The sequence below is a fragment of the Muscardinus avellanarius genome, assembly GCF_963383645.1.
Source record: "Muscardinus avellanarius genome assembly, chromosome: 2".
Lineage (NCBI taxonomy): Eukaryota > Metazoa > Chordata > Mammalia > Rodentia > Gliridae > Muscardinus > Muscardinus avellanarius.
Window position 1 is genome coordinate 133,384,786 of NC_137787.1, and position 17,003 is coordinate 133,401,788.

At 35.7% G+C, this 17,003-nt stretch overlaps 1 protein-coding gene across 5 annotated transcripts in view; it reads left to right on the forward strand.

The window, feature by feature from the left end:
- Positions 1–17,003, forward strand: part of NBEA (neurobeachin) — a gene marked incomplete at both ends in the record, with an annotated part of 621,684 nt that overhangs the window by 518,669 nt on the left and 86,012 nt on the right. For all 5 annotated transcript variants that reach the window (XM_080719963.1, XM_080719960.1, XM_080719962.1 and 2 more), the window contains one exon: positions 11,757–11,869. In XM_080719963.1, coding sequence (XP_080576089.1) covers positions 11,757–11,869 — 113 coding nt within the window. The remainder of the gene's footprint in view (positions 1–11,756; positions 11,870–17,003) is intronic.

Sequence of the window (17,003 nt, forward strand, 5' to 3'; positions counted from 1 at the left end):
AGGAGGATCACAAGTTCGAAGACAGTCTCAGCAACTTAGTGAGGCCTTCTGCAACTTAATGAGACCCTGTTTTAAATAAAAAAAAAAAAAAATAAGAGCCAGGCATGGTGGCGTATGCTTGTAATCCAGTCTCAGCCTCTCAAGTACTGGAATTACAAGCATGTGCCACCATGCAGACAGCCTCAGCTACTTAGTGAGGCCCTCTGCAACTTTCTGAGACCCTGTTTCAAAATAAAGAATGAAAAATTTGGCTGGGGATATAGCTCAAAGGTAGAACGTCCCTGGGTTCAATCCTCAGCACAAACACACACACACACACACACACACACACACACACACACACACACATAGGACTGGAGTATAGCCTAGAGGTAAATTGTCCCTGGATTCTATCTCCATACCAAGAAGAAGAAAAAAATAATTCTGGGCCGTACCATAGACAAGCTTATCCCTCCCCCTCCATGTCTGTGCTAGTTCTTTGAAACTGCTGTATAGTGATCAGGGTGCTATGCCTCAATTCCAGCTCAGTTTCCAGTCTAGCCAGCATTCATATTAAATGGTTCTGGTAACCTAAGATGGGATGCACTCCATCCTCTGGATGAAACATGCTCTAGTTTATTGTTTTAAAGGGCTCTTCGAGTCTCCTTCCTTCCCACTGCATTTTACTCAGGTCAGGTAGATTTCCCACAGGCTGGCACAGGGCCACTCTCCTCATCACCTGCGCCATGCCTACTGCTTCCTGGGAGCCTCCTTCTCTAACGCAGGAAAGATTGTTTTGTCTGAAACTGGATAGAGATGAGTAACAGTTGGATCCCTTCTAAAATTGCACCTGTGCAGTCCAGAGACAAATATACCTTTTTTCTAGTTTGATCAGTCTTTGGATTTCTGAACCCGAGCTGGTGTATCATAAGGGAAATTTTAAAGTATCTCCTTTTCTTCTTTTTTGAATTAGGAGACCTTATTTTATCTCATGACATAAATAATGTATAGACCACTGATTTATTTTAAATGAATTCAGCACTTTCTTTACAATTTTTATAACTAAACATTAAAACAATGAGATAAAAATGGAATAAATGGAGGGACTGTAAACTCAGAGCACTTACAGTCCAGGTAGATAAATTAAATATACATAAGCAAGAACATTGTAAGGCAGCTAATGATATTAAGTCCTGAATAATTGCTGCAAATCATGAGTACTGTAAGAGCCAAGCTGAGGGGAGAAAACTTAAAATGTGTTTGGATGCTGGGTGTGATGGTGCGTGCTTATAATCTCAACTACTTCAGAGGCTGAGGCAGGAAGATCAGCAGGTTTGAGGCTAGGCTGAACAATTTAACAAGACCCCCAACTCAAAATAAAAAGGCAATGGGGATATAGTACAGTGGTAGAGTATCCTTGGGTTCAGTCCCCAGTACTGAAAATAAAAAGTGTGTGGGGAGGGCTACTATGGGAGGCGTTTAGGGAAAAATTAAATTTAGAGCTGTGCCAATTTATGCCAGTTTTATGTATATGGTATATTCAGTGACATAAGTATCATATCTTGACTGGAGCAGAGAAGGACAGTTAATATTGGAGCTATAGGTAAGAGCCAGATTATTAAGCAGCTATTAGGAGTCAGTAGTCCGTATGGTTTTGAAGTAGAGGGAAATACAGTAGAGAGTCTTAGGAAAATTAAAGTGATGATATGTATGATGCGAGTCAGAACTGAAATAGCTTCAAGTTAGAGCTGAGAGGAGGGAGTAGTATAGACATTGATGGAACACAGCAGATTATTGTCAGTTTGTTCATTTTTGGTAATAGGTACTAAACACACTATGAATTGCACACTACATCTTGCACTGCAACTACAGAAGCAAGTAAAGTACGTTTTTCTGCCTTTGAAGAGATCATAGAATAGTTAGGAAAACAGACATGTATATCACTAATTCCATCAAAAAGTGTTAAGTATTCCAATGGGACCATATACAAAGCCATTCGGGGCCACAGATCTGGGAGACATTATTTATAACTAAGAGATCAAGAAAATTTTCTCAGAGGTGAAATTTAAATTAGGAATTGGAATCTGAGCAGGAATTCACTAGAAAGTAAGCAGAGAACCCTCCAAGAAGAAAGAAAATATAGGGTGGAGATTTGGATGAGGACAGTGGCACCAGGCATGGGCACAAGATAGAGAAGTAAATGATGCTGTGTGTGATGGGATCGTGCAAAATGTTTTAGTCACTGAAGTTTGCTCTAGTTCAGTGCTTCTGATAATGTAATCCCCTGACCTTCAGCATCTATACCATTTGTAGACTTGTTAAAGATGCAAATTCTCAGACCCCTCCTCAAATCTGATGAGTCAGAAGCTCTGGCTGTTGAGCCCCCTTTCAGATCCTGCCTTTCAGCAAACCTCTATAGATTTGCGCAAGTTTGGGCACCATTGCCCTAGCCCTTAAAGAGCTCACGGTCAGACCAAGATCACATATAAAAACACTTAGAACACATGAGAAAGAAAGCAAGTGCCACTGGGTATAATAAGATTTAGAGACAGGAGGGATTAGTATAAGATAGATGGACTTTAGCTCTTCTTCAAGGACTTTGTCAGACATCAGTGATTATCCAGGCAAAATGACCTTTATAAATAGAATGACAACTGGAAGAAGTTATGACTATAATATCCTGAGCTGCTCTGCCTGGTGCTATTCCTATTAATTTCTTCCTTGCCATCCATCCTTTTGAAGTTCTAAGTAGGAGTGCTAGTCTATATGAGTACCAGCCTTGAAGATGTGGGTGGTGGCTTTACACCAGGATTAAAAATTTGTCAGGGCAGCAGTTAGAATTGTCTATTCCCCTGAATTGTGTACAGCAGTGTATATCCACTCATCTCTTCTTATTAAAACATCTTTCAGGATTCCCTAAGGATCCTAGAATAAAGAGCACTTTAGAGATGTTAAATTGTACCACCATCACTTTTGTTAACATAGGTTCATAATCATGTTGTTTTGTTGCACAGTTATTGTTCGGTAAATATTTCTTTGATTGAACCTTAAGATTTATTATTTCTATAGAAGACATTAGCACTGTTTTATTTATTAATGCATTGTAGTCATACATCTTAATGGAGTACTAGATGGTAGAAACATACATGTACATATCACTCAATTAGCCCTTCCCCAATTCCCAACCCATTTCCTACCCTCTCCCTCCTTCTCATGTTTGGCTTAGTGATTGATATGTTTGTGAATGTGCATTAGGGAATTTTTCCCTTCCCCCATCCCATCTCCCTCAGTTGGGTCGCCTTTTTTGTTCATCTATTGTAGCTCCTTCTTCGTGTAGAGTTCCTCCTATGACCCATTTTCTCCCTAGCTTCCATATGTTAGGGAAAGCATCCAATTTTTTTTTTTTTTTGTGACTGACTAATCTCACCAAGCATAATGTTCTCCAGTTCTATCCATTTCCCTGTAAATGACATAAATGACATAATTTTGTTCTTCTTTATGGCTGAGTAAAATTTCATTGTGTACATATCCCATAGTTTTGTAATCCATTTATCTGTTACTAGACATCTTGGCTGGTTCCATATTTGGCAATTGTGAATTGTGTGCCTATGAACATAGATATGCAGACATTAGTTTGATAGTTTGGTTTCCATTAACCAAGGAGGTAAAAGACCTCTACAAAGAAAATTAGAAAATATTGAAAAAAGAAATTGAAGAAGACCTTAGAAGATGGAAAGATCTTCCATGTTCATGGATAGGCAGAATAAATATCATCAAAATGGTCATACTTCCAATAGTGATCTACAGATTCAATGCAATACCCATTAAACCACCAAGAACATTCCTCACAGACATAGACAGATCAGTCCTTAAATTCATTTAGAACAAACAAAAAAAAAAACCCCACAGAATAGCCAGAGTAGTTCTCAACAACAAAAACCATGCAAGAGAAATTATAATACCTAACTTTAAACTATACTACAACGCCATAGTAATAAAAAAAAAAAAAACAGCATGGTGCTGGCACAAAAACAGATACATAGACCAGTGGAGCAGAATAGAAGACTCAGAAACAAATCCACATACTCAGAGCCAATTGATTTTTGACAAAGGGGCCAAAACTACATGCTGGAAAAAAGATAGCCTGTTCAACAAATGGTGTTGGCAAAACTGGTTAACCATATGCAGAAAAATGGAAATAAACCCCACTTTCTCACCCTGCACAAGAGTCAATTCAAGATGGATCAAAGCCTTGGAAATTAGACCAGAGACATGAAGCTCATTGAAGAGGTCATAAGTCTAACACTGCAACACATAGTCACAGGTAAAAACTTTCTCAACAAGACCTCAAAGGCACAAGAAACTAAAAGGCAGATTAATAGGTGGGATTGTATTAAACTGAAGAGCTTCTGTGAAGCAAAGGACCTCAACAGAGAGCCAACAGAATGGGAGACAATTTTTGCCAACTATTCCTCCAAAAGAGGGCTAAAATCTAGAATATACAGAGAACTCAATAAAACAACAACTCAATAAAATGGGCAAGGAAACTAAATAGACACTTCGCAAAAGAAGAAACTTAAATGGCCAATAAATGTATGAAAAAATGCTCAACATCATTAGCAATCAGAGAGATGCAAATCAAAACTACACTGAGATTTCACCTAACTCCAACTAGAATGACAAAATACAAACAACAACAAATGCTGGTGAGGATGTGGAGAAGTGGGAACTCTAATACATTGTTGGTAGGATTATAAATTAGTGCAACCACTTTGGAAAACAGTATGGAGGATCCTCAGAAGAATGGGAACGAACCTACCATATGATCCAGCACTGTTTTTGACAAATTGTACTTAATAGCCCAGTAATTTGAAGTTGAGAAATTATTGGCTTCTAACTTATTATAGTAGTCTTTTGTGGGGAGCCAGGAGCATAACTGGGTATTCTACCTCTGAGCTACATGCTACATCTCCAGACTTAAAAAAAAAAAAAAAGATTCTTTCTGAATTTCTTAAGGGTCTCCCTAAGTTGCTAAGTTGCTGAGGCTGACCTCAAACCTGCAGTCCTTCTGTCTCAGCCTCCCAAAGCATTGCTACCACTCCCTGCATTATGGTAGTGTTTTTAAAGCACCTCTTTACTTACTGTTGATACCAAGATTCAGGAAAAAGATTAAACACTAGTATTTTTATTATTTCTTTGTTTTGCTTGAAGTAATTTTTTATATCAACATTCATAAAAATAGCAAAGTGTAGTTAGCATTAATTAAGAGATAATGTGCCACACGTTGTCCTGAGGACTTTATGTTTATTTACTCATATAATTCTTAAAGCTGCCCCAAGAATTAGGTTCTCTTCTCGTTCCCATTTCATAGATGAGTAACTGAGGTAGAGAAGTTAAATAGGTAAGTGGCAGAGCTAAGTGGCAGATTCTGACAGTCGGCCTCAGAGCCCTGTGCAGGATGTGGCACCGTGCAGCTCCAAGATCTTCATGACACTTATCCATTGCATCATCAACATTGACTAACTTAAAACAACTTCATCATTTTCTCTTAGATTTCATCAGAAGAATCCTTTGCAGTTTATGTATTGTGGTGACCTTTGTAGATACTGATATTCTAGTACTAGATGGGGGGCGTGGAATGATTGTCTCTGATGTCAAACCTGTTAGTATTTTTAGTGAAGGTCATGCATCCAGAGAAACAGATACTAAGTGGAGAGTTGCACTAAGCACTTTATTGCACAGTATCCTTAGATCAGCATCAGTGGGAAGAGAGGAAAGAACTGGGTAGAAAGAGAAGCCGAGTTGAGTGTAGTTGCAGCAAAGGCCTCAGTAGGTCCCACGGGCAACTTGGAGCTGGGCTGCTAGCTGTTCAGAGTTCTCTTGCCATGAGGCAACGGGGCAGACCTTCATTACCTCCACTCTGTAGTCCTTGGATGCAGACTCCTGGGAAGGACACATGATCTTCATCTCCACCTTGATCTTCTGGCGGTGGAGTCCCAGGAAGGGACTTGCTCAGCACCACCAGCCATCAGCACTCCCAACATCTACTCGACTAGTGGTTTGCAAACTTCAGCTCATGAGAATTAAGCCTTAAAACAAACACACATTACCAGGACTCATCCCAGAAACTCTGACTCAGTAGATTTGGAGTGAGACTCAAGGATTTTCACTTTTTATCTTTTACTTTTGTTTGTTTATTTTCATACTTTTATCGATGCATTACAGTCTCACATCATAATGTAGTTCATAGTTATGGTGCCATCCATGCGCACGACGCTTGGTGGGCTTTCCCCTGAGTCCCTCCCTACTCTCCCCCTGCCCCATACGTGATACTGAGATTGACATTGTATCTCACATATGTACATAATATAAATGGAAGTGATTCCTTCATTCATTCTTCCTATCTGCCCTGTCTCCTTCGCTAGACTACCTCCCTGGCTCCACTGGAGTTTCTCCTCCATTATATGGATTCCCTCTGGTATCCCAATTACTCCCTCACTTCCATGTAAGAGAGAAAACATATTACCCTTTACTCTCTGTGACTGGCTAATATCACTTAAAACAATGTTGTCCAAGTCCATATCTTTTCCTGCAAATGACATATTTGTTTTTCTTTATTGCAGAGTAGAATTTTATTGTGTGCATATCCCATAATTTTGTAATCCATTCATCTGTTGATGGACAGCTAGGTTGGTTCCATAATTTGGCTATTGTGAATTGTGCTGATAAAAACAATATATATATATATTTCAGTTTGGAAAGAAAAGATTTTCATTTCTAACAGGTTCCCATTTATTGCTGTTGCCATGAATCCAGGGATCATGCTTTGGCAATCACTGCACTATACCTATATTTTTTATAAGATGTACCTAAATATAATTTTATTAATCTTGTATAGTATTGTCTGTACCCCATATTTTTACACTTAAAATAGTGCGTCCTTAGCATTTTATGTCCATAGCTCATCGTCTCAGAGAGATTATTAGATTACAAGGGGGAGAAAAACAGTTTTGCTCAGTAAATATTCATGAAATGGAACTGATTTAATATTTATACTTTGTAAAGGCTTGCATGATTCAGTGATGTATTGTATAAATTCACTAGAATCCAAACCTTTTAGATTAAACAGAAGTGTTACAGAATTGGAATCTGGTTAAGAACATGAAACAATCATTTCTGGCTTCATGTTTTTAAAACTAGGTCAGCATCACTTAATAAATTTTACATCTTCTATAAACATTGTGATTCATTTATAAATATAGGTGAATAGGTTTATTTATAAATCTTACTTATAAATAAAATATTATATATTTACGTAAATATTATGGTTAGTAATATGGTTAATTCTAAGACATCTTTTTCCCCCAAATATTTTACATAACATACAAGATATATTTTATGACCTATTTTTTGCTCTTTTTCTTAATGTCTCTCATATTTAACCGATTTATCATCTCTAGATGCTTTAAAAATAAGACTGTATGGCGTACGGCAGCAGTATCCTGGTGTTAGTGCTTTACATGGGCTTCTTAGACCCCCATGTGAAATATGTATACATACACATGTGAACACATGTGAACCTATAAAGATATATTTTCACAGAAATAACTATGCTTTTTTGCACTGTATAGTGAAAGAAATTTTTCAGGTATTCCAGGATATTGTGTTTCAAGGATTCTTACCTAAAAGCCTTTGTTTTATTCTATTTATAAAATAAATATTCACTGTGGAACCTGAGAAATATGGAAAATTGTATCTTTACAAATTAAATCACTTAGAAGCCTGGCCACAAATATACCTTTTGACGTTTTGGGAATTCTTCTGTTTCTGTGTGTGTTGCTCCATTGGGAACCTGCTACACATACTTTCTACTTTTGTCATTTTATTAAATATTCTCTGAAGGCTTTCTTTCTAAAACTACATGTGAGTCCAACTTGGAACTATGGCACAATTTATTTAAGTGTTTTTAAAAGAACACTAAGTTTTGGAAGATTATGTGAAAGAATTTTAGTGATGCTTAGAGCGCCACTAAAAACGTATTTTCCAGCTCTAATTCTCAGAGTTGATCTGATTTCTGTTTATCGCATTCTGGAAGAAACAACCTATGCCTCATTTTACACCTTATTAAACAATACTAGGAAAAAGATGTTAAAGTCTGGCATTCTTGCATTTTTATAAAAAAAAATAACAGAGTGATTGCTAACATCACTTCGTGAAAATGCTTCTTGACTTGAGAATCTTTTAAAGGATTTTTTTAGTTGTTTTTCATATGATCAGCTAATGAATTCAGCACAACTTCCCCAACCCCAACCTTTTTCTGCTGTTTAGCATTTTCCACTTTTTTACTCTGTGATGAACAAGCCCTCCCTGGTTAATTATGTATATATTTAGCTACTGCATGTGTTGGGCTTATTATTGTCATCTAATTAGATGTAACTTGAACTGCTTGCTTCTAGAAAAATCATTAAAAATTCTTTCCTAATGACCTAGAGATGACAAAATGTCTGTAAAGTGTGAAGAAGCAGACAAGCACAGGAACATCGCTCTTAAAGCCTGTTAATCCAGATGCTGCAATCATCTAATTAAACAATATTTTGCTGTCATTAACATTTTCACCAAGGAATTGCAGTTATAATTTCTTTGTCAGCTGTCTCTAGATCACTTTACCTTCAAAACTAAAGTGCCACATAAAAACATTAAATTGGATGGTTTAATTAAAAAGTTTTTTTTTAAATGAAGAAACATATCTAGTGTTCCTGAGATCTCATTTACTGTGCTTCACTTTTATTGTTTGAGTAGATTAGTGTCATAGGCTTGCAATCTTGAATATCTATCATCTAAGATAAATTCTTGTAAGCATAGTTAGCAAAATATATGTAATGTATATTCTGTACTTACCACTACTGGAAAAGAAAGGCCCTACCAATTAGAGCACAAGTATACTTATTAAATCTCAGCTATCGTCAAGAAAAAAAGAAACAATTGATAAATAAATATTGAGATGTATCAGAACCTAACAGATGGTAACTTTGGAAATATTTTACTTTTTTGGTTAATTTAGTAAATGAATTGTTATTCCTTTCACAAAGGTGTTCAGTAAATAATTAAAGGAATAATGCTAATTCATCAAAATGTATGAATTCGAAATCCCAAAGTACCACTTAATCATTCTTTTTCTTTCATATGACATTAAATATATTGTGCGTTTTTAATTCAAATCTGAAATGTGTATTGACTGTGTTGCAAGACTTTAATTTAATAATAATTTCCACATAATTTATCAATTTGTAATTAATGCCATTTTATTCATTTATGGGGTTTATGTATTTACTTGAATATAATTAGTGCTCAACTAATTTTAAAAATTACTCACTTTCCTTTAGAATTTATTTTAAAGACCCTCTCCAGAGATTATTAAAAGTGGCTTAAAAATTCAGGATAGTAGTGAGTTAGGACAATTGGCATCAACTGTTTTGTGTTTTATGTATGTGTTTTTAAAGTGATTGTTTCTTTCCTTTGTATTTTTCCAAAAATAGCATTAAACTGTTTTATTAGAAACTCACTTTTATTAAAAATCTAATGTCTTCAAATATGCTATTTTTATACTCTGTTCATTTGTGCAGACATTTAAATAGTGGGTTAGTATAAATAGGTTTTATTTAATTTTGAGAAGCATTCAATAGTATATGTTATAAAACATCATCAAAAGATTTAAAAGCAATTATGAAGTCTAATTTTAGCTATCATTTGATTTGTGTAAGTAATATAAGTTATGTATATAACATCAACATAATTATAGAAAATGACACATATACTGGAAGACCTACTTTTTATTAATTCTACAGATGTTTAAGTAGAACAGTTTCCAAAAAAATGGCAGAGCACTAAATTTGCCACGGACCTATTTAAAATCCCAGAAAGAGCCGGGTGTGGTGGCGCACACTTGTAATCCCCGTGCTTGGGAGGCAGAGACAGGAGGATCGCGCAGGTTCAAAGCCAGCTGCACACGCTGGCTTAGGAGACCCTGTTTCCAAATAAAAATGTAAAAATAGGTCTGGGAGTATAGCCCGGAGGTAGAAGAAGGGCTTCCAGGAACCCCAGTACCACCAAAAAAAAAAAAAAAAAAAAAAAAATCCCAGAAAGAGCTCTACCCAGTCCACCTGTACTCTGGTTCTATACGTGTATAATTAAATACTGAGAATAATCAGGTGGTCTAGGTTAGTATGTACCAGAGCTTTCTGTAATAAATTTTAGAATTTTATAGTTCCTATTTTATAATCATGGTACTGTGTTAGCAGAGCATTTTTGTGAAGAAAAATTTAAGTAAGGGCTCTAAATTCTTATATTTATTCTATTAGCATTATTTCGGGTGATAAACTCATGAACTTAAAATACATTGATTCATTGGTTGATCCATCTAGCTGCAAACATTTTCTTCTAGTTTAAGGTATATATTCACCATGCTCTTCTTTCTCTCATCCATACTTCTGTGCCTTTGCATATTCTTTATCCACTAGATAAATTGTTCTGCAATTCTTCTGCTTAGTTTGGATTTCTTTGTTCATCTTTTAAAATTTGGCTCCTTTAATTCTGTGTTTATCATATGCATATCCATTCTATCAACAAACATTTATTAGTTACCCAAGTATGCACCAATGCACAAAGATTTTTAAGAAAACAAACCTACCCAACCCATACACCCAAGCATATAGACAATTGAAGAAGCAGAAAAGTAAACTATGACATGTACTCGGTATAAGAAGACATCTGTCTGTGTGTGTGGTGGGGAATGGAGGAGCCCTAACTAGATCTAATCACATCTGGGAAATGCAAAGTTAAAGTGATAAACATAAGACTTTCTAACAGCTACCTATTTATTTAAGACATTTTCACATCAGTACTCAAAATAACATGTAGGTTAGCTATATCGTGCCAAGTTTCAGAGAGCTAACAGACAAAATAACTACCAAAAAAAAAAAATGATTGCTAAATGAATTAACTTGGTTGTATGCTTATAATAGTGGAATGTCATTTCCTCATCATGAACAAGGTAATGCCTGCATATTTTTGTGATGTTATGGTATATGTGGCGTGTGCACCAAGACATACTGAATGAAATCAATATGCATAAATACAATGAAATAGCAATTCTGTTGAACTAGAATAGAAATTTAGAAAGTCACACACGATCATTACACACTTATATAAGAAAATATCTTGCCCATCAAAAGTGTCGTTTGGATCTTGTTTTTTAATTCGGCCTGTTCATATGTTCTTTTGGTACCAGTTAAGGGAGCCAGCGCTGTGCTCCCCTAAACCAACTACATCCCACTGTGCCTCAGTATACCACCTTCAATATTTAAATCATTTCACCAAAAGCAAACAGACAAACCCAGCACCAGCAGTTTTTTACCAAAACGGAGAGTCCTGCAGCCCCCCAGACAGTGAAACAACATAGGACTAAAGATAATCCTTTAACTGGGAGAGGGGCAGGTGAATGGCATTCTTCTCAGTGCTTCTTCATCTCAGCTTCAGAGCACTTCTGTTCATTTGCAGATTCTCTCCATTGGTTCTAGATAAAAGTTTAATATAGTATTCTATGTACTGGGGATATATATAGAAATTATATACATATATATGTACATATATACACATATATCTGGCAGAATAGCTGCAAGTGTGCAGTTCAGCAGGGTGGCCTTATCTATTAAAAGTACAGAAATTACTCCATAACCGATTAATGTATGTACATTTTCATTTCTCTTTTTCTTTACTAGGACGGACATACAATGATCTCAACCAATATCCAGTATTTCCATGGGTGTTAACAAACTATGAATCAGAAGAATTGGACCTGACTCTGCCAGGAAATTTTAGGGATCTATCAAAGGTAATTTTTAAATGTATAGAAGTCAGTTTTCTCCATTTGGCTATAATATAAAGGTTTTCTATTAGAGCATGTATATCCAATTAATGATTACAAGGAAGTAAACCTGGTTGTTTCCTCCTTTTGTAGTTAATGTCTAAATCTCACCAATTTATACCATAGGATTTAAGCTACAAGAAGATAAATTGATGAAATCATAGGCAAAATGAAGTGGGTATTTAAAAAAGAGCAGACCTAGGGAGAGGATGTTCAGATATGGTAGGCTTTAAAAGTCATAGAAATAAACATAAATCAGCATAAAATATGACAGCAAATTATATCTGTGATATATTCTTTAGGTTATAAGGCATGTTGTCTTGACTATAAAATAAATACATATACACATGCACACACACATATACACATACACAAGTATTTTATATTAGGGGAGCTTAATGCTGAAAAGAAAGTCAAATAAGTTTATCATGGGTCTGTTTATACACAAGAAATATAGCCTAAAAAATGGCAAGAAATAATGTAGATTAGAAATAAAAGGCAAACTGGGTGTGGTACCTCAGACCTAGGAGTCTAAAATAGGAGGATCATGGGTCTGAGGATAACCTCAGCAGTTCAGCAAGGCCCTCTGCATCTTGGTGAGACCCTTTTTTCAAAATAAAATAATAAAATAGGGCCGGGGTATAGCTCAGAGGTTGAATGTCTCTGAGTTCAATCCCCCACATCACAATCAAATAAATAAATGGCAAATTTTGGGTTCATTCACCCACTGAAATATTTGAAATGCAGCAAAGAACTAGGAACTAAGCCCAAGAAGGTGCTCTGTATTGTAATATAATGAATCATGCTCCTTGAGAATCTGTATCTTATATACAATATAGATATTGTGTGTATGTGTGAGGGAGAGACAGAGACAGAGAGACAGAGAGAGAAAGAGCAACAGAGACACTAATCCTAATTCTAATTCGTAATGGTTTAAGGACCTAAGACCAGTCCATGGTAAAGCCACAACCCATTCACTCTAACATCATCTCTCTTTTCCATCAAACTTATCTGGCTTAGCACATTCCACAGAAGGTTAAAAGCTAAATGTGTATCGGGGAGGGGGGCAGATTTAAGGAATTCATAGGGCAGGATAAGCCCTGTGAATCAGGGAAACATCATTGTAATCAGTTGAAAATTAATCCCACAGCTGGTTTTTAAACTCAGCTTGCCTGCCTTCTCTTGCTTTTTTGTGCCTTTGAAAGCTAGGCTACATAAGTTCTTTATTCCAGTATCATGGCTATGTGACCAAAACCAACTTCTCTTAGCCCATATGTAATATGAGAAAGATATCACTAGATGACACTACTCTACCTGACATAGTTATTAAGGTCAATTGACATGTTTGTTTCAGAATATAACATGGTACTTGGAAAAAGAAGTGCTTCATGAATTATAGTTAACATGATTCCACATAGAATATTTCTTTAACTGTTTACTAATTTATCCATATTATTGTGTAACATTTACTCTCCAGTTCTTTTATGGGACTTACATATCAAATCTTGATTTCTACTTCATTGGTAATATTGGTTTTGGTGTTATAGGTACCTGTGGTACCTAAGAGATCAGTTAGCTAGCATAGTGACATATTACTGAATTATAGTTACTGAATCATAGACATAGTTTTTAAAATGCTAGCAGTTGAATCCTAATATGCTGGCAAATATGGCATGTTTCTCAGTGCAATCCAACAAAAATCTTTAACCATTGGTCACGTGAAAATAATTAGCCGGGCGTGGTGGCGCACGCTTGTAATCCCCGCGCTTGGGAGGCGGAGACAGGAGGATCACGCAGGTTCGGAGCCAGCCGCGCGCGCTGGCTTAGGAGACCCTGTTTCCAAAATGAAAATGTAAAAATAGGTCTGGGAGTGTAGCCCGGAGGTAGAAGGGCTTCCAGGAACCCCAGTACCACCAAAAAAAAAAAAAAAAAAAAAAAAATTATGCAGACTCAGATAGACAGTGGCATTGTAATTCATGGGGCCTGCCCTCTTTTATCTAAAGGATGAGATCAGTCCCCCCAAAATTAAACAATAAGTTAGTATATTTTATAGACTTACACAAGCAGCAAAAAAAATAGTGGTCAGGAATAAGAGTTCGGGGGCCAGACTGCCTCAGCTGAAATCCTGATTCTGCCACTCACTAGCTATGAAGCATTAGATAAAGTTATTTACTTTCTCTTTGCAACAGTTTTCTCACCTCTGTAATGGTGATAATAATAATAGTGTTACTGTAATGAGTTGGTGAAGTGATAAGGATAAAGAACTTGGAAAAGTGCACAGCACATCACTATCAGTCAGTGCTATATATATAATAATAGTGCTAGACATGGGCCATGTACTTGAAAATGTGTTTTAAATACTGATGAGTATATGCTACTACATCCATGGTGTGTCTTTGAGTGTTATATATTTGGGTTGCCAGGGTTGAAGTGAAATCTTTGGGCATCAAACAAAACCAGATTGACTCATCAGTGCCAGGATATTCTTGAAACCATAACCCCGCCAAAGAAAATATAACATTCTTTATGATTAATAAGGATTATAGAAGGCATCCGGCAAAATATTTTTGGCATAATAGATTTTTAATTTATCCATGTAGAAAATATGAGATAAATTAAATGAAGAAGTCACTATTTCTAAAGTAACAGGAAGATATGAACATTCTTCAGGTTTCTTAAGCTGACTTCTTTACTATGTATTTCCGTTGGCTGAGCTTTTCTTTTTGTGACTCACATGCATTGTTCCAGCTTTATATAGTATTAAATAAATAGTAGAGGAAAACAGATGAAGCCTAAATAAATTAGGCAACTTGATTGCAAAGCAAGCCTGGAGTCCTTCATGTTTGTGAATAGTTGAATCCATAAGCTCTTAAAAGATAGATAGCTTTCTCTTCTAATTCTACAATATCCCATGCCTTAGCAATTTGTCCTTTCTATTCTGTCACACTAACATGATTGGAAAATGTTACCAAATTAAAGCTTCCTGATATGTTAATAAATTACTCTTGCATTGTTCCCATGCTTCACTGAATTTCTTAATAGGAACTTCTTACAAATGGTCTAGAAACCCAAGACTATCCTGCATAAAAGCCATTAATAAACAAGATTCTAATGTATGAAAATATATCTTATTATATGCCTAATGGGAAAATGACATTTGAAGTATAATAATATAATTGGAAGGAAAAACTACTTTAGTGTAATATTGCTGTAGTGAAGAGATTCCACTAAAAAGCACATGAAATTCTTGTAGGTATAATAAGTACTACAAGTGAAGAATTTAATAGAGAGTTTGTTGCTATTAAAAAGCTTTAAAAAGAACTAGAATAACTGAATATTAATCAATTGAATCTTTTTTTTTTTTTTTTCGGTACTGAGGATGGAACCCAGGGGCATTCTACCTCTGAGCTACACCTCAGCCCTATTTTTTTTTTTTTTGTCTTTTTATTTTTGAAACAGGATCTTACTGAGTTGCAGAGGGCCTCACTAAGTAGCTGAGACTATCTGTGAACCCATGATCCTCCTGTCTCAACCTCCAAAGTACTGTGATTACAACCATACTCTACCATGCACAACAAAAGCAGTTGCTTCTAAACAAAGATTGGGAGTTCTAATCCAAGTAATAATTTTTAGCACTGAATAATTCTAGAATGTATTTCAGTAAACATTTGTGGCCCCAAATAATTTTTATATTTTATACTGTATAAAACATTAAAAAGCTATGAAATGTCGATCTATACATAGCTATTATATAAAAGAAACTTTGCCAGGTGCTAATTGAAGTAGCCCTCAAGAAATATTCATTGTTTAGGAGTGGGAAAAAACAATAGGCAGCAGATTGCTTGTTCTGTATATAGCATTATAATATATGGATATTAAATCAGAGATAAATGTACATGAAGCTGATGAAGCTTAAGCTTTAAGGTTTTTGCTTTCAGATGTTTATCCCTATGCTTTGACCTTAAGTTTTTATGTTGAAAGAGTTCAACATATTAGTGTATATAATGCATCTATCACATAGTGGGATTGGTAGCTACTAAGTGGACTTCACAGTTGTCATTTGGGCTTCACCATCTTTGGTCTGACTGAAAAATATCTAGTGAAAGATCAGTTGATTCAATGGATTTATTCAATGAAGTAAAAAGCAATACCATCAGTAATTTTTATGCAATAAATAAATCTGCTTTAGAGAATCAAATTATCAAAATACCAAAGTTAAATGTTTATTGAAACTTGAGATGGACATTTATTTGAACGGAAGTATTTTATACTTATATTCTTACTCTTTACCTAGACCTCTTTATTATTGATTAATTAAAGAGCACAGAAGCGCCAGGCGATGTGGCTCACACTTGTAATCCCCGTGCTTGGGAGGCGGAGACAGGAGGATCGCGCAGGTTTGAAGCCAGCCTCTCTAGCTTAAGATATCCTGTTTCCAAATAAAAATATAAAAAAATAGGTCTGGGAGTGTAGCCGGGAGAAGGGTTCCATCCCCAGTACCAAAAACACAAACAAACAAACAACAACAAAAAAAAAAAAGGATCAAGAAAGATTTTATCAATAATATTTATTAGACCTCTCTTTTGATTAGACATCACAGAAAGGCCTACTTATTGCACATAAAGGTTATAGGCTACATGTATTATTTGACATGATGGGCAGCAAATGAAGCAATCTCTCATGGACATTTTTTTCAGTACCGATCAACAGCAGGTATAAAGATCCCCTTCCCCAGTTTATACAGATATTCGTTATGGAGATATGACCTGTGTGAAATCTATCTTAAAATACGACATATGCTGGTGCTGTAGTTATTTACATATACTCATATGGACTTGACTCTTAGATTATAGTGGTTACATGACTTTGACATAAAGCACAGTCTCTGCTCATTAAAGTGTAAATGGAATTTTCTTATTTCCCAGTCATGCCCTCTGATAAATGAAATAGTTTCATCACAAAACCAAGCCCTGCTTATATTGACATGAGCATAAGACATCGCACACCCACACCCATTCACTGAGTGGGAAAAATATATTTTGTTAACACAGGAGTTATTTGACTGACAGATGATGATAAGCATAACCATTTCCCCAAATTA